At 37.9% G+C, this 22,512-nt stretch overlaps 3 protein-coding genes and 2 long non-coding RNA genes across 6 annotated transcripts in view; 4 read left to right on the top strand and 1 right to left on the bottom strand.

Moving 5' to 3' along the window:
• LOC109848959 (uncharacterized protein At4g15545-like) overlaps positions 1–2,255 on the top strand; it is a 7,621-nt gene extending 5,366 nt beyond the window's left edge. The window contains exons 4-10 of one of the 2 annotated variants that reach the window (XM_020418698.1): positions 32–95; positions 248–322; positions 407–634; positions 1,166–1,211; positions 1,364–1,442; positions 1,562–1,677; positions 1,781–2,255. In XM_020418698.1, the coding sequence (XP_020274287.1) occupies positions 32–95; positions 248–322; positions 407–634; positions 1,166–1,211; positions 1,364–1,442; positions 1,562–1,654 (585 nt within the window). In that variant the 3' untranslated portion in view covers positions 1,655–1,677; positions 1,781–2,255. Of the gene's footprint in view, positions 1–31; positions 96–247; positions 323–406; positions 635–1,165; positions 1,212–1,363; positions 1,443–1,561; positions 1,682–1,780 lie in introns of both variants that reach the window. The other variant, XM_020418697.1, reaches the window with a different exon arrangement.
• LOC109850340 lies at positions 9,570–10,474 on the top strand. The gene is made up of 2 exons (XR_002249406.1): positions 9,570–9,946; positions 10,024–10,474. It is a non-coding gene; the product is annotated as an uncharacterized LOC109850340 (long non-coding RNA).
• Positions 12,889–16,094, top strand: LOC109848820. Its single transcript, XR_002248885.1, has 2 exons — positions 12,889–15,567; positions 15,691–16,094. It is a non-coding gene; the product is annotated as an uncharacterized LOC109848820 (long non-coding RNA).
• On the top strand, positions 16,821–18,436 carry LOC109849477 (pentatricopeptide repeat-containing protein At5g06540-like). The gene has a single exon (XM_020419314.1). It carries the CDS (start codon positions 16,855–16,857, stop codon positions 18,397–18,399), a length of 1,545 nt encoding a protein of 514 aa, XP_020274903.1. The 5' UTR covers positions 16,821–16,854; the 3' UTR covers positions 18,400–18,436.
• LOC109851039 (mitochondrial import inner membrane translocase subunit TIM14-3-like) lies at positions 18,810–22,214 on the bottom strand. Its single transcript, XM_020421150.1, has 4 exons — positions 22,077–22,214; positions 21,155–21,215; positions 20,082–20,260; positions 18,810–19,236 (listed from the first exon to the last, which is right to left on the bottom strand). The coding sequence occupies exons 2-4, from the start codon at positions 21,155–21,157 to the stop codon at positions 19,080–19,082; spliced, it is 339 nt and encodes a 112-aa protein (XP_020276739.1). The 5' UTR covers positions 21,158–21,215; positions 22,077–22,214; the 3' UTR covers positions 18,810–19,079.

Here is a 22,512-nt window from a genome sequence, read left to right as displayed (position 1 = left end):
TGTTTCATTTCTCCCTCTTTTGTATTACCAGCAAGCAGAAACTGTTGATATAAGGACTTGTGACCAGACAGTTGCTAAGCCTCCTATTTGGAAAGGTACTTCTTATGTTGGTGTGAAACACATCTCTCTCTCTCTCTCTCTCTCTCTCTCTCTCTCTCTCCTCTTCCTTTTTCCCTTCGTTTGGTCACTATTGAAGCCTTTGAAGTTGTCTATTTTTCCCCTGATTTGTGTGCTTATTATTTTGAAGAGAGAGGGTCTGTTAGCTACACTTCATCAAATTTGACAGGTGGTTTTGCCGAATCAGCCGACACAGTTCAGGATGGTATAGATGCAACCTTACACACGCCTTTAATTAGCAGACATCTATATTGTTTCATGAATCAAAAGACTTTTATATTGATTGCAGGACAAAAGTCTGGTGGACAGAAAATAACACCATATATCAGCCCTCGATTCACTCCAACTGGTGGCTCTCCTAAACGATATTCTACGGCTGGATCACCAAATATGACCTCTGGAGCCACTTCTCCTACAAAACCTCGTCTTGAAGGATACACTTCCATGTCACCGTGGTATCCCTCTAGCCAGCAGTCTTCGGCAGCCAACTCTCCACCTCGTGGACGCTCTTTGCCAGGTTTACTTCTAGCCTCTGCACGCTCCCCAAAAAAATAATAATAACAAAGAAGAACTCTAGAGGCCCTTTATATAATATCACATAGGGCAAGAGTGCGTTGCACTAACAGTGTAGTCCACAGCTGCACTGGTAGACAATAGTGACTAGACAGATAGACATTAGTGATTTGTGCATTAGGATTCATGATATGCCAAGTGTCATCCTTTCCCTTTTCCCTGTACAATACTCTGTAGAAGACCTTCATAGGATTTTCTTGGTAGAGGGAATAATCAGTATCAGTGTAGGCACAACTCCACTGATAAAGGATAGTGATTGCACTGAAAGACATACATACAGTGATTTGTCCATCAAGATTCATGATATTCCAGGTGTCACCTTCTCCTTTAACCCTATACAATGCTCTCTAGAGGAAACCATATAGGTTTTTTCTTCCTAGGTGCAAAAGTTTCATATAGTGTGCGAACTTTAGTTGTATCTGTGTAATTGTGTCGCAAATATGAAGTGTTTATGATTGCTGTTTGTAAGTTTCAGGTCGCACTCCTCGTATTGATGGAAAGGAGTTCTTCCGTCAGGCTAGGTGAGTTCATTATTTTAGTATTTGATGTGTTATTTAGCGCAAACAATTCAAATTCATTGTTTGTCTGTTTCGTTGCTTCTAGTTATAGATATTACATCGAGTACGAAGTATGTTATCTTTTGATTTTCTATTTGAATTCCTGTATACAACAGGAGCCGTCTTTCTTATGAGCAGTTTGGGGCATTTTTAGCCAATATTAAGGAGCTCAACGCCCACAGGCAATCTCGTGAGGTAATTCTGCATCATCCTACAGTTTCTGAAATAGCCAATTGTAACTAATCTGCCATCGTATCTATACATTCAAGTCAGCAAAGGGCAATCTCGTTTGCTTACATTTTATAATGGTGCAGGAAACCTTGAGAAAGGCGGAAGACATTTTTGGTATGGATAACAAAGATCTTTTTCTATCCTTTCAAGGCTTGCTCAACCGCAATCTTCCTTAAAAGATGAGGCAACCGACACTTAGGCAGGTTATCTCTCTTTTGCTTGTATCTCTAGTTGAAGTTCAATTTGAAATGATGGTGCTTATGTGTATGCTCTAATCTGTATACAATATTTTCAACTTACAGGGAACATCCAGCTTGTTGTAACATTTGCATTCCGGCTCTTACATGATGGCTATCGGTATCAAAATACTGCATGGATTTGTGTCTCGGCTCGTTAATTATTCAAGAGTCGTTTTGGCGATGCGTGTAAAGTGCCAATATTGGAGTTCTTCAGACTTCCACATTTCCTTATCATCAAGTAGCTTTCTACTCAAAAGCTAAGAGGGCTTTGATGGTTTTTTTGTATGTATGTAAAATTGTGGCAAGGTAACTTAAGTATTGCGTCCTAGTTCTCTGGGACATTCAAGCTTCTTCATGTGCTACGTAGAATTAGTAGCCATTATCCAATCATATTTCACTTTATGAGACTTCACCCGCAACAACTTACCGCATGTTACATTGATAAAATTTAATGGGCTGGTTCAGACATTTTGGTAGGAAACACTGTAATGGGGACGCTTATCCTAATTTGTGTGGGTCATCTATGTGGTTAGTTTTATTCTGTTTATTGAAAAGATTATTGCCAATTGTATTACATATGTTATACTACATCGGTTACTGTAAAGCAAAGCATTTTATTAGAGGTAGGAACGGGTTTTCCTGTTAGGGTCTGTTTGTTTGCCTAAAAAAAGTGGGAAATCAAAGAAATAGAAAATTATTTCTAAGAAGAATTATTTTGGGAGTGTTTGGTTTGCTAAAAAAAAAGAAGAAAATCAAAGAAATGGAGATGAGATGAGATGAGTTGTCACCTTATTATAGGATGATGCGAGTGATTTTTTAAGAAAATTTGTTTTGATGTCGTTTGGTTGACCAAAAAAATAAGGAAATGAATTATAAGAAATCTATTTCTTTTAATAGGTTGTTTTTTTTTTGTTTGGTTCATCCTTAAAAATAAGAAAATAGATGAGATGAGATAAGTTATCATTATATTATTGGATGATGTGATCTACACTTAGGGGCTGTTTGGTTGTATGTTTTTACCATGTAAAAGGATGGAAAGTGTAAAAAAATGGGTCCTATTGTCAGCTTTCATCACTTTTAATTGTTTGTTTGTAGTTGTGAAAATAGTGTAAAGTGATTTCATATGCTGATGTGGCTTGTAAAGTGATTTCATAAAAAAAAGACATGATTTTAGGAGAAAGCTGACATTGGAATCAGGAAAAAATAATAAAAAATAATTTCAACCAATATGATAATTTGAGTAGGGACCACTTTTTACACTTTCCAAACAAACAATTAAAGTTACATTTGTAAACCAAACAAGCAATTTTACCAAAAACAAACAAAGAAAATTATACAAGTGAAATTGATGAGGTGGACAATAACTTTTCAAGCTGTGTCATAAATACACAATTTTACCAACAACAACCAAACAGCCTCTTAAGGAAATTATTTTCCTAGCTTTTTGGGAGGAAATGAGTGGAAATGAGATGTTAATGAGATGAGATGAGTTGTCACCATCTTATTGGATGATGTGAGTGAGCTGAAATGATGAGATGAGATGAGTTGAGTGATGTTATGGATAAAAATAATATTTTATTAGATGTGATGGATGAGTTGTTGGATGAAAATAATATTTTATTAGATGTGGTGGATGATTGTTGGATAAAAATAATATTTTATTAGATGTTATGGGTGAGATTTAAGGATAAAAATGGATGAAATTATACTTTTTGAGTTTTCTTGGTTTTCATTTCCATTTCTTGGTTTTTTAGGAAATAACCAAACATGTCCTTAGCTATCCTCTGCCTTCTACTTTTATTTTCTGTGAGTTTTGTATATTTAAAGGACCCAGATCAGTGTCATCAGTGTCCGTGGCCGCATTGCAAATCTAATGCAAACCCATTTTCACGAACACGCACAAATTGTAAATGTTGTATGGACTAAATTACCTTAGACTACCTGCAGCAGGTAGGGATTGGGGGATATTTGGGTGCAACAGGTAGGGAAAAGGATTGGGGGGATATTTGAGTGCAACTGGTAGGGAAAAGGAAAGGGAATTAGAAACAGAGGGGAGAGAAAGGGAAAATTTCCCTATGGGTTTTTCTGTAGCGTGGGGCCCACAGAGTCTGCCACAATTTTTTTAAAAAAAAATTAGAAAAACGCGCGGCCAATCAGACCATGACGCGTGTCGGGCTTGTGCTGGCATCAGCCATGCACGCTGCCACGCGTCATGGTCTGATTGGCCGGCATTTTTTGGTTTCTTCCTAATTTTTAAATGCAATTTTGGGAGATAATTACTATGAATTCATTTTTAATTTTTATACCATTATTTTTCATTTTTCAAACTCTATAAACAGAGACTAACTTTGTGTTATTTGGACACCAAAAAAAATTTGAGTTTTCTACACCCTATTCTCCTTCTTTTTTGCTTTTTGAAACTAGTTTTTTCATATTTCTTCTTCATGGATCCTTCACAAAACTATCCTAATTTTCCCTACAACTACAACTTTCCTAACCAACCTCAAAATACCCTCCCTCAACCACAACATCCAAATATACAACGCCCCGAAAATACTCAAAATACGGGGATGCAGCCCAATTTTCAAATGCCCTATATGATGCAACCGAATTTCGGCATGCAATACCCTTATCTTCCTTACGGTTATCCTCCAGTTCCGGGAAACAGCTATGTTCCCTCTCATATGAATTGTCCTAACACGGAGTCGAGTGACCTAGCGACACCCTGGTTTAGTAGCGGGTCTAATAATAATAATAATAATAGTAATATATATATATGAAATAGGAAAAAGAATGAATAAATATGGTGGGGTATATGTTGAAGTGATGTGGTTATGGTGGGTCCCAAAAAAAGTAAAAAACTTTCTGAAAAACTAGCTGCTGCAGAGTTGATAGGGAAATAAAGATTATTGAATTAAATAAAATGATGTGGCAGGAGAGAATGGGTGAAATTTCACCTCATGCTGGAGATGGTCTTATGGGTAGGGGTGGACGTGGGCTGTTTTCAACTGCGGGCTGAACTGGCCCAACTTACCTTGGGTTAAGCCTTGGCCCGACTTCGAGTGTGATGGGTATGACTCGCCTGGGTGAGCATGGGACGGAGCTGGATCTAAGGCTTATAACTAAGGGAAAGAATAGAAATCGCAGCGCAAAGAAGCTGGCTCGTTGAACCGGCTTGGATCAAACATAAGTTGTTGGCCTAGTTTTTTTTTCACTTAAACTTTTGCCCGCCTCAAAGCAGACTAGTTTGCTGCTAGGAGGCCATGACCACACCCACACCTAAACCCTAGCAATTGAATAAAAATCCCAGCAGTTCAATCGAAATGAGCCGACCTCGTGATGCACAAGGTACTTCTTTGCCATTTGGAAATCCCTTTCGAATGATTCTGCCCAGAGGGTCTTATCTATCACTAAAGGTTCTTTATCTACTCAGGAGAGTGTTTACTTGCGTGCAAGTGAAAAATAAAAGTGACAAAGTAACTTGTTTTCAATATTTTAGGTGTTTGTTTGCATGCAAGTGGTTATGAAATTCGAAATGTAAGAGTGTTGATATATATGATTTAATGAAATTTTGACTTCCTTTAAAAAATGGTGAAGTCACATGAAAATGACAAAAATGGTAACCAACTTTAATTAAATAATTTAACTACATTTACTAAATAATCATATTTTGCCACATCACCTTCACGTCGCACTTTCAATAATAATTTTATTTTTCAAATAAACACTGTATTTCACTTGCATGTTGACATGAATGTGAAAGTCATTTATTAAAAAAATAGTAACTTACACATTCTCATTTTACTTTCGAATTGCCAAACATCCCCTACGTCCTTTGAGCAAATCTTGAATGAAAGCTTAAGGAAGCTCAAGCGTGCACATATTTCAGATGTCCTCAGCGTATCATGGATAAGGTATGAATGGCTTCATCGTCAGAGATGCATGCTAACTTAAAAACGCTGGGAACTTAACTTTAGTTCTTCTCTTCTTTATAGTTTAAAAATAAATTAAATATAATTTTACAAATATACAATTATAAGTATAGATTGAAAAGAGAAAAGTAGGGGGGAACGCGGGTCGACTGCCGACTCAAACCATTGTTTCATTGCCAGATTCGGCCCAGCCTATGTGGGTCGCGTGCCAGACTGGGCTCTGGTCCAGACCCGCGGTTAGAGTAGCAAGCCCGACCTCTAAGTTCTGGCATGGGTCGGGTCCCAACAGGCCTGGCTAGAGAATCTGGCGGACCGGTTAACGGGTCAGACTCGACCAGCTCACGCCTACCCCTATTTATTGGTATATTTAGCGTGACATGTTTAACAACAAGGGATTTTTATTTTATTAGGCTGCGATGATGCATCAAGGGCCAGTTGGGCATTGTTTTTATTAAAGAATAGTCAATATTAGTAGTTGGTGAAAATTAATTTGCATATGCTTACTGAATCTGCTTTAAAGTGGACGCTTTTGGAAGGAATGTATAACTCGAACCTTTTCAATTCAATTCAGAACTGCAAAACACCCCGGAAATGTAAAGGAAGTCAATAGAAAGTTTGGAAAATAAGGTACAACTTCACCATTCGACTCACCATCCCGAGATCTAATATCCCCTTCGAGATGCCATAAAAGGCTTGAAATCAGAACGAAGTCTTGAAGGTAGAAAACAAATTTACATAGTAATAATGCTTGCTCAAAAATTAGATCAGTTAGCTAGTGTCCTAAGGTGAAAGGATATTACTCATCAAATTTACGTAGAAGATTATTTTCATGAGGTTGAGCTCTATAATTTAACCTTTTTTTTTCTTGACACGGGCTGGGATGATAATGATGGACAAAAACGGGTGTCTTGCAAGTTGATGACACTCATCGAAGTTTATAGACGTTCCCCTTGCTCCATGAGAATTTGACATGGGAGGCATGGAACAGCAACGGCATGTATCAATATCCTGCAACTTTGCTTGTGTCATTTCAGCCTTAAGTAAGTTTAAGATGAGTACCTTGAACTAATGATTTCTAACACCATATGTTACGTTCAAAGGATTTGGTAAAACCAATAATACGCGTGGAAGCATGTGTTTTGTTGGACTCGCAGTTTTTTTTCCCACTAGAAATTATGTGTGTGTATGTGTGTGGAAACAATAGGTATGAGGTGACAGCTTATTTTGCTAAATGAGCTACCAAGAGATAGTCATGTGGATGTGATGAGGCCCACATTGTTAGTCACATCAAAAGGTGTGGGCCTCACCACAACCTCTTGGCAGCTCATTTAACAAAATGAGCCGCCACCTCATACCCTTTATTTATATATCATACTTATTAAGCTTATGTCTTAAAGAAAAAGGGTACATGGTAGGTACTAATCAATAATCTGTATGTGTCTGTATGTACGCACATTTGATTCTGATTTCAAAAATTCCATGGATTAAAGATTTGAATCCGGTAGCATTACTAAAATTGTACGGATTAAAAAAAAATTCTGAATCTTGTAGCATGAGAATATTATGTGGCTCACCCGCTTCAAACACAAACGGAAATCCTTCTCTTCATTTCTGTATTTTATCATGGACTAGCATCATCACATGAGCTTGGAATGGTACGTGCGTAGCAGCAACTAAAGCCAGCGTTGATCACTTGCGCATTACGATTATTGATGATCGAAATCCATAATCATGACGTACTTAAAACTTGAAAAGCGGCTCTAAAATTTTGCTGGCCTTGTGACTCATGCGTGTATGTACATTATAAACTTGACCAAAAGGAATGAAGTTTTGAGTACTATTTGCTGGATAAAACTTTTAACATTATCCAAATTGTTATCTGCATCATCGATCTCAATGTTCCTCACACTATATATACTATTCTGTTAAAGACTGTTGAAAGCGTGACCAAGAGGTGAGGGAAGCGATGGAGAAGAACTCCACGGATCTTCTCTCCGAAGAACTAAAACTAAGGACGTGTTTGGATTTCAATGGGGTTAAGTTAAGGAAAACTAGGTGAGAGAAGAGAAGTGAAGGGAATTGAGTTTCCTTCCCCTTGGTTAGAACATCTCCAACAGCTTCCCCATTTTATTGGTATTCTCACTTTTGGAGAATTTTGGGCTTTTTTTTGGTCCAACAGATTCCCCATCCCATTTCCCAAAATAGGGACGGAGGAGGAAAAAATGGAGTCTTCCCCAAATCTGGGGCATTCTTCAAATATTTGGGGAAAGCTTGGTCATGAATGCAGCACGTTCTTCAAGACCGGATGGTGGAGAAAATAAATATAAAACAAAATCCGTAATTACAAAAAAACCCATGGGGGTAGTTCTAATGCATAAGAGCATCCAAAAAATAGAAATGTAGAATATTTTTATTATTGTAATAAATACAGGATTCTTCAAAATGGAGAAGCTATTGGTGTTAGAGCAAAAATAATTTGGAGAATATGACTTTTGCTTCTCTATTTTGAAATTTTTTTTGGGAAAACTGTTGGAGATGCTCTTACACCCTAATTTGGGGGGTAACAAATTTTATACTATTAGGGAGTGAACCAAGGGGAACTAGGGTGAATAACTTCACCTCCTAAATGTTCCCAAACAAGATGAATGGTTCCCCTAACTTCCCTTCTCCCTTATTCCCCTCAATCCAAACAAGCCCTAAAAGAAGCAGAGGCAGCAGAATCATGGTTATTGTTTTGCTAGATGCTCAAAGAGCGTAATGCTGATTAAATGAGAACAAAGGAAAAGCTGCATTATATTTACTGCAACAGTCTGTTGTCTGGCCTTAGATGCACGAATTTGCTGTTAACCCATAGTTAGACAATATTGTGTTTGATTTTATTAAGAACAAGAGAAAAAAAAAAAAAAAAAAAAAAAAAAGGAAAAAATTGTGTTTGATTTTATTAAGAACAAGAGAAAAAAAAAAAAAAAAAAGAAGAAAGGAAAAAGAACGCTTCTATGAAGGAAAACGCTTTGTGTATTTTTCATACGAGTATTCTTTGTCATTCTCTCATTCTCAATACTATTGAATGATTGTGAATGAGATTCATAAGAAGGATCCAAATAAATGATCTTTTACACGCGTTCAAATTCTTGTAACTAAGACCCAAACTCAATCCACATAAATCAAACTCATATTTCATCCGCTTAATAAACGAACTAGATGTTATTATTCATACTCTTTTTATTCTCGTACCCATGAATAAGCGGGTTTGATTAATTCAAAATTGTTGTAATTTAGGACAAAATAACAATTTCCCCTTAAATTATTGGTGAACTCTCAAGTTGCCTTCTAAAGTATCAATTTGCCTATTTTCCCCTTTAAACTATGTGTATGTGCTCAATGTGGTTATTTTGTGAGCGTACGGTTAAATATTCAACAGATTAATGAGCTGTTAGTGTTTTCTTTTCATTTATTGTATTTTTTGTAATCTAAAAAATAATTTTTTTTAATTCATAAAAAGGGTTAAAGAGTAAAAAGTTTTGGGAGAAAGTGATTAAAAAGTATCTTTTTTAGTTTGGGAAAAAAAGGAGATAAACTGATGAAAACTCATGAGGAAATATAAAAAACACTGGTACATCATTAGTCTTTAAATATTTGACTGTAGACTCACAAAATAACCACATTGAAACTATAAAGAGGAAAAATCTCATGTGAGGCCCCACTGCACTGTAGCAGGTGAGGGGGTGTGGTTGGGATTGTGTCCAAGGGTGTGCCTCTAGTGTTTCTTAAGCTCCAATTGTAACTTCAACGAAGAGAAAGTGGAATGAGGGGGTCAATTAGCAAATATCTAAATGTAGTGACTAAACTCGCAAAATATGAATTCGTCTCAGTGGTTCGTAGCCAAAGAAGCCCCTATAAATACCAAGCGAACTAGCCCTAGATTTCCCAGTCGCTGGGTTGAAAGCGGCGAAAGGGGCGGCGGCAGCAGCAACAAAGCAGGGGGAGAGAGGAGAGGAGAGCTCTTGAAGCGGCGGATGAGTTGGGGTCAAAAGAATCGCATGTGGAAGCGGAAACAAACCCCAAGCGAAGATCCAATCGCTGAAATAATTACGGCTGATGATGCAGTTTTTGTTAGTTTTCAATCTGAATGATTCGAGATCCTCTCGAGACTCCGCTGCTCGAGCTCTCTCTCTCTCCCTCTCTCTCTCGTCGTCTTCAACCTAGCTCGGCCTCGTGATGGATCTGCGCGGTGATCTGAGTGCCGCTCTGAAGCCTAACTTTTCGTGATCTGAGACCCTCTGCGTTCTCAGATTGTGTAATACTTTGAAAAAAATTTGTCCCTCAAATCATTGAATTTGCTATTTTGTGTCCTGATTTAAGGTTTAATTTCAGCAAACCCCTCCCGGGTAATCGAACGGAGAGCTCTTGAAGTGGCGGATGACTCGGGGTCTCAAGGATCGCATGAAGGCGAAGATCTTGGTTTCTGAATCAAGTATTTGCCTGAATGGTTCTAAAGATCCTCAGGATTTTGCTGCTCGAGCTCTCTTGTTTATTGGATTGTTTGTCGTCTTAGTCGTCGTCATCTTAGCTTGGTCCGCTGATGACTTTTGTGGTATTTAAGTGCAAAGGTGGTGAAACTGTAGGGTATTTAAGTGCCATGCAGTCTATAAAAAATGGGGGGGAAAAGAAAAAAAAGAAAAAGAAAAAGAAAACATGTAAATGCGGAGTTACTGACCCTGGTTTTTCTCAGGCGCTGGGTTGAAACAGCGAGAGGGGAGCAACAGATGTGAGAGAGCTCTCGAAGCGGTGGATGAATTGGGATCAAAAGAATCGCGTGTGGAAATGAAAACAATCCCCAAGCGAAGATTCAGTCGCTGAAATATGTGCGGCTATGATGCAGTTTTTGTTAGTTTTCAATCTGAATGATTCGATATCCTGAAGTTTATGCTGCTCGAGCTCTCTTTCTGGTTGCTTGTCCCCTCGTCGTCTTCAGCCTAGCTCGGCCTCGTGATCATATTTATGCGGTAAGGGGCTGTTTGGTTGTATGTTTTTACCATGTAAAAGGATGTAAAGTGTAAAAAAATGGGTCCCAATGTTAGCTTTCATCACTTTACATTGTTTGTTTAAATTCTCTTTTACATGAAAAGCTTACACCTTTTGATGAGGTGTTACCGAAAGCAAAATCACGCAAATTAGGAGTGATTTTGTTGGAAAGCTGACACAATGGCATAAATTTGTCCAAAAAATAATAAAAAAGTTAAAACCTTGTAGAAAGTGATAAGGTGGATAATCATTTTCCATTTTGTGTCATAAATACTCTAGTTTACATTATACTATCCAAACAATGTAATACTATTATTTTAGGATTCACAAAGATTCCTAACCAAACAATGTAAACACTCGAATGGAAAGTGGTGAGCTGGATAACCATTTTTTATTTTATGTCATAAATACTCTAGTTCTCTAAGGCCCCGTTTGGCAAAGGGTTAATGAAGAGGGGTTAAAGAGAAGGATTAATGTACTTAGCCCATTTGATAATCTGAAGGGTTAAATTATTAACCCGTTAAATAAGTTTTATTTTAGCCCTTATGATCAGTTTTAGTGTTTGGGAATAACAATGATTTTGACTATTTTCTTTATAATTAGAAGGGTTAACTCTTATTCCATCTAAATAAGAGTATTAGTAAACCCCTCATTTTGAGGGGTTAACTCATTTTAACCCCTCTAGAGGGGTTAACTTAACCCTTCTATATTTTTTATGTTTGGCAAATTATGGAGGGTTAACTCACTTTAACCCTTATATAGATTTGTTGTGTTTGGCAGGTTAAGAAGGGGTTAAGTCTCCTTAACCCCTCACTTACCCTTTTGCCAAACGGTACCTAAAGGCATCCAAACAACCCCTAATCTTAGTGCCGTCCTGAAGGCTAATTTGCTTTTCTCCAAATTTAATTTGGATATTTTCGATACTGTTCTAAGGGTGCCAAATGATATCCGTATCCTCAAATTAAACTAGAAGAATACAATTACGGATACAAATATGTAGCGAAATTATCTAAATCCATATCTGAAATATTTGAGCATATGTTGATCATACAATTTTGAGGTTAATTTTGATAACCAAAAGATCTAATCTTATTAGGTTTAATGAATGTGTTAATGAACTCTTTTATATCATATGGACTATAATTTTTTCAACCTTATGTTGTTTCCTCGTTTTGCATCTGCATGTATATCCATGTATACACCATATGTATGGATAAGAGGTTTTCCATATCTGTGATTGGTATTGGATGGTGATATGGTAAGTATCATATCTAAGTCGTATTTGAACCGTATTGGAACCGTTTGGACCCCTATATTGAATTATTGATCCCTTAAAATTTCAATGATTCCGTCTTTGAAATTGGCATACTTCCATCAAATTTTAAGGGCTCTTGCAATTTGGTCCCTAAATCTTTAGATATTTCGAAATTAGTTCCAAATGTAGGATGAACGAGAGCTCTTGAAGAGGTGGATGAACGAGAGCTCTTGAAGATGTGGATGAATGGTGAAATTTTTGTTTTTCTTGGAGATGTGGGGTACCTGAACCTGAACCTCTCGCATGCAAAGTGAGCGCTCTCCATGTGAGCCAACTCTGAAATATTCAAGGCTATGATGCTGTGTTTGTTAGTTTTCAATCTGAATGATTCAAGGTCATGAAATTTCTGCTGCTTGAGCTCTCTTTTTGACTGTTTGCTGCTGTTTTGTTGTCTTCAACCCATTTGGGTCTTGTTTTATATTTTGAAATTAGTCCCCCAGATCATTGAAATTGCTATCTAGTCCCAAGATCAGTTATAGTATTGAAATGTCATCAATTGGGTTATAGGTTGCCTCAAATAGTCAAATCCATAGTGCTTTAGGAGTTCCTTTTTAGGTTGGTTTGTTTTGATCAAGAGTCCTACTCACATTAGACTTTGCACAACCAATCATATTAGAGGTTTATTTCTATTTGGACTCTTTTGTATCACATGAACTATGTTTTTCTCAATACTATCTAGCTTTCTCATATCCGTTTTGTATCTGTCACATGAACTATGTTTTTCTCAATACTATCTAGCTTTCTCATATCCGTTTTGTATCTGCATACATATCCGCTTATATATCCGCATGTATATCCTTTCTCATATCCGTTTTGTATCTGCATACATATCCGCTTATATATCCGCATGTATATCCGTAACCGTATGCGATTTTAGCGGATATGGATATGAATTTTCCTTACCGAGGTATATCTGTATCCGTAACCGTGTCCGAGATGAGTAAGCGGATATGGATATGGTAGGCATCATATCCGAACCATATCCGGACCGAATGCACCCCCACCGAGAGCTCTTGAAGCGGCAGATGAATTGGGATCAACGATCATATGTGGAAATTAAGACAGACCCCACAGTGAAGATTTTGATCTCTGAAATAAATATTGGCTATGATGCAGTTTCTGTTTAGTTTTCAATCTGAATGATTCTAAGATCCTGAAGATTCTGCTGCCCGAGCTTTCTTTTTGATTGGATTGTTTGGCCTCTTGTCATCTTCAACCTAGCTCGGCCTAGCGATGATTTTTATGTGGTAATCTGAGTATCACTCTGAAGACCAATTGTTGTGCTTGGAGATCACCTTGATCCTTGGTTGTATAATATTTTCAAATTAGTCCCTCAAATCATTGAATTTGCTGTTTAGTCCCTCAGATTTAATTCTATCACACTTTAAGGGTAAATTTCACTAAACCCTCAAGAACTTTGGCCAAGTTACCGGCCCTTCCCAAATGCTAGGAAGAGGGTGACGAAATGGGAGCAAACTAATCAAGTGAGAGCTCTTGAAGCGGCATATGAATTGGGATCAATGGTCACAAGTGGAAACGAAGATAAATCGGAAGCGATGATTTTGATCTCTGAAACAGGTATTGACTGTGATGCAGAATTTATTTAGATTTCAATCTGAAAGATTCTAAGATCCTGAAGATTCTGCTGCTCGAGCTCTCTTTTCCTCTCGTCGTCTTCAACCTAGCTTGGCCTCATGATGATCTTTATGCGGTAATCTGAGTGCCGCTCTGAAGGCTGATTTTTGTTTTTCCAAAATTTATCTTTTAACCCTTTTTTCACCTTTTCATTCTCCATACTCTAATTGTTTTCAAAATTTCTATTTTTCTTGTCGAATTAGTATTTATTTTTAAACTTGAGAGGAGGAAGCTTGAATGGGTTCTAGGCATTTGAAGCATAATCAATTCCATATTCGTTGATTATTGTAGATTTAGATGAACATTAGATGGCATTAAACTCTTTTGTTTTATGTCTGTTCAGATCATGCATTTCTAGATAAATCTTTTTTTTTCTTCCGCAAGACCATGTGAAGTACATGTAGCAACAATTTTTATCACCTATGTTTTTTATGAATTATTAGAATAATGAAACTGCCTACAACAAGCATATTAATTTGTCATTGGCATAGAGCTTCAGGTCTTGACATTTTCTGCAGCAACTCTGTGAGGTAAGTTATATCTTAATCCTTTTTCTTGCCTTTTTACGTTTATGTTATGTGTGGTTATGGTAGCTTTTGAGATAGAGTCTATATATGACTGAGTTTCATTGATTACCAATAGCCGCATGTTGAAAACAAAGGAGGGAAAAATGATTGAAAAAAAAGACTGTTTAGGGATATTTGCTTTCTGTTCCAATGCATGCAACATGTGCCTGAAACTAAAAGAGCATTAATTTTAATGCTAATAAGATTAGCATTCACCTCAAAATATTTGCATGCTGATGCAGTGGTTATATCCTTCAATCGTGTAGTTAACCTCTTGAATGAAAGCAGCAACATGTTCAGTTTTGCTCGGATTAGAATACGTATTTGACTTGTTATAGAAAACTTGAGAATGGGATGGATAGCTTGCTACTAACCTATCATGTCCTTGATCCTCTCACCTATGGCTAAGGGTCCGTTTGGTTCAAGTTTTTTACCTTGGGTCTTGGGCAGAAAGCCTGCCAAAAGTGCCCTTTTGGCAAGCTTTCTGCCCAAGACCCAAGGTAAAAATGCACTTTTGGCAGGCTTTCTGCCCAAGACCCAAGGTAAAAAGGCACTTTTGGCAGGCTTTCTGCCCAAGACCCAAGATAAAAAACTTGAACCAAACGGGCCCTAAGAATAATGATTGAGGTGATTCTAGGGGAAGTTGAATCCAAGGTAAGTATGAAGGAATGATTCATTGGAAAGAGGAATCAAGCTTCTTTGGTGAAGATGATTGCAAGTTCCAGAGGATTGTAATTTTGATGGAGAATGGGCTCATATGATGTGAACTTTACTACACTCAGTCATTGTACTTTACTATTGCCAGAGTGCAATCTATCTGGTTCAACTATTGCGGATAATTCTGTCATTTTGGCTTCTGTTATTTTTCTACTCCTGTGCCAGAATGAATTTGGTGACAGGGTAGACCCTCTGACTCTGTAAGAGGAAGAAGTTGCTTAGATCGATCTATTAATATAACATATTATAACGTGTGAAGAGTAATTAAGTCTTTCTAATATTGCTTCCCAATAAAACTAGAGTTTAGCATTACTGCTTCTAGTCGCGTGGAAAATACATTTGGAGAAAGAGTAGGCTCTGTAAGAGGAAGGTGTTGCTTAGATAGGTCTACAGATATAACAGATTATTATCATCTACATAGAGTTTTGGATTCTTCTTAGTTTTCTTTCCAATAAAATTAGATTTTAGTATGTAATGTTGGTCATGGACACATGGTGGTCTTATATGTTGGTAGAGCAAGTTAATGTTCATATCATTCCACGGTGGAGCCTCAGCTGCGAGCAGTGACATTTGAAGATGATCAAAACTCAAAAGAGTGGATTTCTGCATGTACTGTTAAGAGTTAAAATCAAGATTGTGGCTGGTATTTGGCAATTTGAGGTGTATATCTTCCGCTTCACTTTCATTTCGTCTATTTACAATTTCTCAGAGTTTCTGGTTGTTTGTTTGTATGTACTTATGCAGGATAGAGGTCTGATTTATATTTGGTTTTTCGCCTGGCAGATCTAAAATTTAGAGGATACGGAGCCATTGGGATCCTTCATCATGATCAGTCTTGAGGAAATAAGAGAGATTTAAATCCCACTTGGCAAAAGGCTGCTACCATTTTCTAGAATTCCACTCCATTTGCATCGTTCCTCTTAATTTGTTAATGATCAGCTGATGCTGAATGTATTAAGAATTATGATAATGTATTATTTGATGTACTCATCAGTAAGCAGGTGTAGTAGTGTGGTTATTAATTTTTTTTTTTTGGCATCAGTTGAGAAAACAAGTAGTAGATTGGATAAAAGAAAACTGCAGAAGCCAATAAATGTACTATGATTATGTTTCGTGAAATTTGTTCTCTTGGTTGTATGGCGATTAGAAAAAGGTAGTAAGAAAGAATTTTCAGTATTTGACGATAATGTGATCAGCATGTGCTGTGTCTTCTTAAATATTCCTCCTGCCCCTGTGCATGGTTTTATGTGTAGTACAGGATTTGCTTATTTTTCGATATTAATCTCAAATTTTCATATTTATATGCTTAAAAACATTCATAAGTCTTCTTGAGTTGTTTAAATTACAAGAGGAGAGGGTAGGATGCAAAATTTGCCTACTTCATTTAACTTGTAATTTCTCTCCGAACAAAAATATTAGCAACTTATAATTTGGGAAATTTTTAACAAAAACCTTTTCGAAACTTTATTAGCAAAACTGACCTATTTTTTATATAATTAATATTTTTTTTGGCCAGTTGGTTAAAAGAAGGTCGATTTTATAAAAATGAAGCTTTAAAATATACGAGACTACTAGTCCTGTGTACTTAGTGGCGCCTAATAACACCCCAATAAAGTTTAATTAGACTCATGTATTTTTTAAAGTTCAATTAGCATGTGATTAGCCAACACTAATTATATGGGATTACTAGTCTCGTGTATTTTAAAAATAATATTTTACAAAATCAACAAAACAGGTTGATTTTGCCAATTAAATTCACAAAAGGTTAATTTTGCTAATAAAATTTTAGAAATGGTCTTTTTTTTTTTTAATTCCATTTCGAAAACATACAACTAACACCCTAGACCCTTTCCCTCCGCCATTCAAAATTTTAAAAAACTCTTAACCACAGCGTACAAAAATACAAACCCCTGCATCTCCTCTCCCCAAAATTTCCCCCCAAACCCCATGAAATCTCCCCCCATCAACAAATTCTTGCAGCTCCTCAAACCCAAACCATCCTCTTCTTCCTCTTTCTCCACAAACCCTAGCTCCAAATTCATCCCAAACCACCCCATCCTCTCCCTCATCCAGCAGGCCCAAACCCACAATCACCCATGCTGCCTCAAATCCCTCCACGCTCATTCAATCACCTCCGGCCTCATCTCCGACCCCTTCGCCGCTAGCCGAATCGTCCAATTCTTCCTCCAAACCCCCAACAGCCTCAACTACACCCTTAGAATCTTTCACTCCCTCGAAAACCCCGACGTCTACACCTGGAACCTGTTAATCTCTGCCCACATAGGCCTCAACTTGCCAGACGCCACCATCGAGCTCTACTTCAAGTTGCGGGCCAGCGGGGCCCCGCCGAACAATTACACTTTCGCCCTTTTGGTGAAATCCTGTATCCATGGTAGGATTCAACCGGGGAGGTTGGCTCATGGGCAAGTGCTGAAATGTGGAGCTGAGGACTTGATTGTGATCAAGAACTCCCTCTTGAGAATGTACTGCAGTTTGGGGGTTTTAGAGGATGCCCGGGTTTTGTTAAAGAGGAGTTTTTCGCTAGATTTGGTATCGTGGAATACTTTGATCTCGGCTTACGGGAAGAACGGGGATATGGAGATTGCACGGGAGTTGTTCGATAGGATGCCGAAGAGAAACTTGGTTTCTTGGAGCGCTTTGGTTGATGGGTACGCCAGGAAAGGAGATTTCACCGCAGCGTTGAGGGTTTGGAATCGGTTTAAAACCGAAGGAGTAGAGCCCGATGAGGTTATGTTGGTGAGCGTACTAAAGGCGTGCGCGCATTTGGGTGAGCTCGACCAAGGAAAATCAATACATTTATACACGGATCAGTGTGATTTTGGAAAGAAAGGAAATGTGATTCTAAAAACGGCTATTATAGATATGTACTGCAAATGTGGATGTATCAATGAGGCGGTCAAATTGTTTGAGGCAGTCGAAATTGGCGATATCGTGCTATGGAATGCTATGATTAGCGGACTTGCAATGCACGGCGATAGCCGGAGCGCGCTTAATCTCTTCAAGAGAATGAAGCACGAGCATCCGACTCTGGTTCCAACTAAGTCGACATACATAGCTTTATTGTGCGCGTGCACTCACGCTGGAGTGGTCGACGAAGGAATTGAGATATTTGAGTCCATGAAGAATCAAGGGATTGAGCCTCACAGAGAGCATTATGGGTGCATAGCTGACCTCTTGGGTCGGGCGGGGAGGCTGAGGGAGGCAGAGGAGGTGTTGCTGAGTATGCCGATGGAGGCTGAGGCGCCGCAGTGGGGGGCATTGATGTCTGCGTGTCGAGTGCATAAAGATGTCGAGGTCGGTGAGAGGGTTGGGAGGAGGTTGATTGATAAGGAGCCGTTTGATGGAGGAAGGTATGTTATGTTGGGGAATTTGTATGGGGATGTAGGCGAGTGGGAGAAGGCAAAGGAGGTGAGGGGAGAAATGGAGAGGAAGGGGTTGAAGAAGGAGATTGGACATAGCTTAATTGACTAAGAGAATGTACATGAGCTCTTGAAAGTATGTAATCTAATTGAAATTGCACATATTTAGCTGAATCCTATATAATCAATGCCACACATGCTCCATCCTTCAGAATCAAAATCACATCCAGGATCCGATGAAATATGGGAATATACCTGATATGTTAACCATAGACGCCAAGAGCCTTTTGGCAAAGCTTAATCAGATAGAAGAACGCAAACGAAACGACGACGGTTACGACATTTATATGCACTTTGTGTTTTGGACATAGTTGACACCGCATCCAAATCTAGAAAAACCGTACACAGATCTAATGCTATTTGATACTTGCACACAACAGGAGAACAGAAAAGGAGATGCCAACCCTTTTCTCTACGTTAGCCGCAGCCAGCGGAACAACAGATTTTTAAGCAACATCGATATTACAGACCAAAAGCCAATAGTCATAAAAGTTGCAGATTATTGAATGAGATTGCCAGATATATTACAAAATAAGCGACTTGCGGCTTTACATTCTATATGAGATTGCCAGATATTACAAAAATAAGCGACTTGCGGATTACAAAGTTGCAGATTCTGTAATAAGAATTAATAAAATCAGTCTTGTATAATATCTGAAATTACTCGTACCAGTTCTCCGGTTTCAAATGAATCAAAATAGTCAGCAGTATGATGCCATTTTGTCGCCGCTCCTAAAACACAGAGGAGCCACCTTTCAACTTGCCGGTCAATAAATCTTTTGCCTGATTGACCTTGGAAGCAAGGTAATGACTTCCACCGCTGTCAGGGTGGTTAGCAACCATCACTCTCCTGTGAGCCTCTCTAATCTTTTCTATAGCTGCATGCTCTCTGAAACAACACCCAAACAAAATAAACATTAGAGATGGACATCTCATATAGCATCCGAACAAGTTAGCGAAGATCTGAACTTAATGGCAAGAAGGAAAATCTCGGTGATAGTTTGGAGTCTTTGGAGAACTACAGTGGATTAAGTATGGAAACCTTTTGTAGTAGATCAGATCTCTGTCCATCTTCTTAATTGAAGAGAGAGAGGAGGGGTTAATCCTATAATCTCCTTCTAAAGGAATAATATAAAGCAAAGGCCGCAACTATCCAACGTATATGGGAGTAAGCACCTCTACATCCTTTGTTGCAGAGAATCTCTACAACTCACCGGTCCCAACTCCTCACACTTAGTGGACCCCGTGAATGATATTCATTATATAAATTATATACAAAGTTATTTTAATTATGTGGCCCACTGAATGAGGCAATAGTATTAGTCCACATAACCAGTTCTCTACAACCACGGATGTAGAGGATCTTTGCCCACGAATATAACAATTGATGGGTTGATTTATATTCATTGAGAATGATCGCCATGCCATTACTAAACAAAAACAGATCCTCCGACATTCCATGGACACATACACCCAAGCATTCAACAAGAAAGCAAGCTTCAAGCGATTGGAGATTACACTCTGTATCACTGTGAAACATTAGATAAAGAATTGCAATTCCTAGTCAATCCATGGCAAAAGATAGCCCTACCATGAAAAAAACTAAGAGGCTAGTCACGTAACTTACGCAGTAATTTTCCTTAAAAAAGTGACGTATGCAGTAATTATCCTGAGAATCAGACGTTGCCCTATTGCAAGGTTACGCTTAAGAATCATATATTAAAACATGCATACCTAACTCCAAGAATCAATGCAGCTTCTCTTCTTGTCATTTCCCGCTCAAACCCTCCAGGATAAAATTTTCGCATCCGGGGAACAACTGGACGAGCTTTAAATGCTTGCCATGCCTGAATCATGAATCTACCACCTAAGGCAGCTGCTGCAACTGAGAGGCCTGTAACTAGTGGAGTCGTCTGTACATAGAAAGGGGAATTTTTTTGCCAATCATGATACTTTCAGATAAAACAATAAATTTTTTCCATACTATTTCAAGCACAACATCTAATCGGAGAAGAAGGCAGAAGCAAAATTCTAGAAGTTGCATGAACGAAAATCAAAACCTTAGCACAAACGCCATACAGGGGGGAAAATGCATGTCAGTGACTCGCAATTCAAGTGTCGCAAAATTACAGGAAAAGATTCTAGGAGGCGTTTTCCTAGAGCCTATCCGATTGTTGAACCCACAATCACTAAATTAAACTGACCGATGGTAAATTTCTTTGTAATGCAATAGGTGGCTTCTGATATTTATATGACTTTTTTAATGTTTTATCATATCAATTAGAGCAAACATAAGCATAGATGAAGGTGGTTTGTCAAAAACCAGACCTGACTGGTATATCAGGCTAAATCCAAAATGGAAGCCAAAATTTTTCGAAAAATCATGAAAAGTACTGGTTTGTGCTACAGGTTAGCATGTTCTTGGTACATTATCAAATCTGTAACCTGAGTTCTTGCCAATAATTCTTCAATTTGTTGTCACAGTCATCTTAGAAAGTTGTGTTAAAACCAAAAAGGTTGCTATTAGAAAATATGCAATTTTTCGTTTCTGTTTAGTCAAACAATACAACCTAATGACGCATCATCAGTTCCTACCAATAATTGACATTAACAATAATATCATCAGTCTATGAATTGAAAACCATAACTGCACAAACACATTCAGCTTGAAGAAATGTGATACCACCACAGCCAACAGAAATCTGAAACAGGATAATTGACGAGATACTCTGACACTCTGAGCATAACAAGCAAATCTATCAAATTGAACATATTAAGATAGAAGAGCAAAAGATAGTAGTAATTACCATCGAAGAAGCTCAAAAACTCGTAGAACAACCAACTGAAAATTGATCTGCAAATACCTATCTGCAGACATGAAAAAAAAATTGAAATTTCAATTTTAATAAAAGGATTTGCTAGTACAACATCTGCCTACTGAGGTAATTTTTCAAAACAGTCCCATTTCATTTTTTTTATTTTTAAAATCGACCCATTTTTTTTATTTACCAAAACCAACCCGTTTTTTGCCACGTCAACCTAATCACCCTCCTAAACAGTCGGGGTTGCCAACCCCGACTATTTAGGAGGGTGTTAAACCCCAATTAGAAGCCTTAAACCCTAAAATTTTATGTCCTAAACAGTCGGGGTTGGCAACCCGACTGTTTAGGAGGGTGATTAGGCTGACGTGGCAAAAAAAAAAGGGTCGGTTTTGGTAAATAAAAAAAATGGGTCGATTTTAAAAATAAAAAAAATGAAATGGGGCTGTTTTGAAAAATTGTTCGTGTGATAAATTATATATTATTTAAAAGAGAGAACCATATGAAAACAGTAGGCCTGATCTGCCTCATCCCAATTTTTGAAGGGTTTTGAAGGGTTTTCCTATATCAACAGAATTTACAGAGAAATGTTGGAATTGAACACTCCCAATGCAAATTAACTACTACCGCAAGAAGATCATGCAGCGGCAATTTCCCAGCGCAAGATGCTCGATTCCAAAAAACCCAACAACGGTCAGGAACCAATTTGTCAACTACATCAATAGTTATCTACATTGATGCAGAACCCAAGGGGTTCATAATTTATATCCAATTACATCTGTTTTGTTTGATTCATTCGAACACGTCCATCACAAACATCCAAGAAATTTCATTCCAGTTTCGTTCAATTGACGGGTTAAAAACTATAATAATAAAAAATTGATACAAGGCAAAAAGAAAGAGAGAATACCTGAAGTAAAATCGATTGATTTCCTCTTTTTATCAGGGTTTATTTATTTGAGAAATTGGCTTCGAGCAGCGATTTTTATAGAAGTTGCCCGAAGAGAGGTGGGGCCCGCTGGCTTGGGCTTCAAGAAACAACGCCGGTGCTTTGGTTTGTTATTATTATAAGGCTGTCGAGGAGAGTAAGGGTTAACGGAGCGGAGCGGGTCGGGTCGGGTTTAGGGTCGACCCGTTCGCTCGGTACTCTCTCCTGTGGAAGACGGGAACAAGGAATTTTCTATAAATTTACGTAAAAGATTAATGTGGACCTAAGAAGACGTGCCTTCATAAAAACAACAAAAAAATAGAAAGTTCTCAAATAATAGACCTCAATTGCGAATAGACCCCTTTTAGTGTTGGCCGAAGTGCTAATTAATACATCACATTAGCGATTTTCAAAATTA

This window comes from Asparagus officinalis, chromosome 7 (genome assembly GCF_001876935.1).
Source record: "Asparagus officinalis chromosome 7, Aspof.V1, whole genome shotgun sequence".
Classification (NCBI taxonomy): domain Eukaryota; kingdom Viridiplantae; phylum Streptophyta; class Magnoliopsida; order Asparagales; family Asparagaceae; genus Asparagus; species Asparagus officinalis.
This window is presented reverse-complemented; position numbering and strand designations above follow the sequence as displayed.

Bases quoted from the DNA above. Each gene is read 5' to 3' on its own strand.
- LOC109849477 (XM_020419314.1), top strand. From the start codon at position 16,855: ATGAAATCTCCCCCCATCAACAAATTCTTGCAGCTCCTCAAACCCAAA.
- LOC109851039 (XM_020421150.1), bottom strand. The intron at 19,237-20,081 runs GTATGCATGTTT...GTGTTGTTTCAG, and splicing joins GCATTGATTCTTGGAGTTAG to AGAGCATGCAGCTATAGAAA.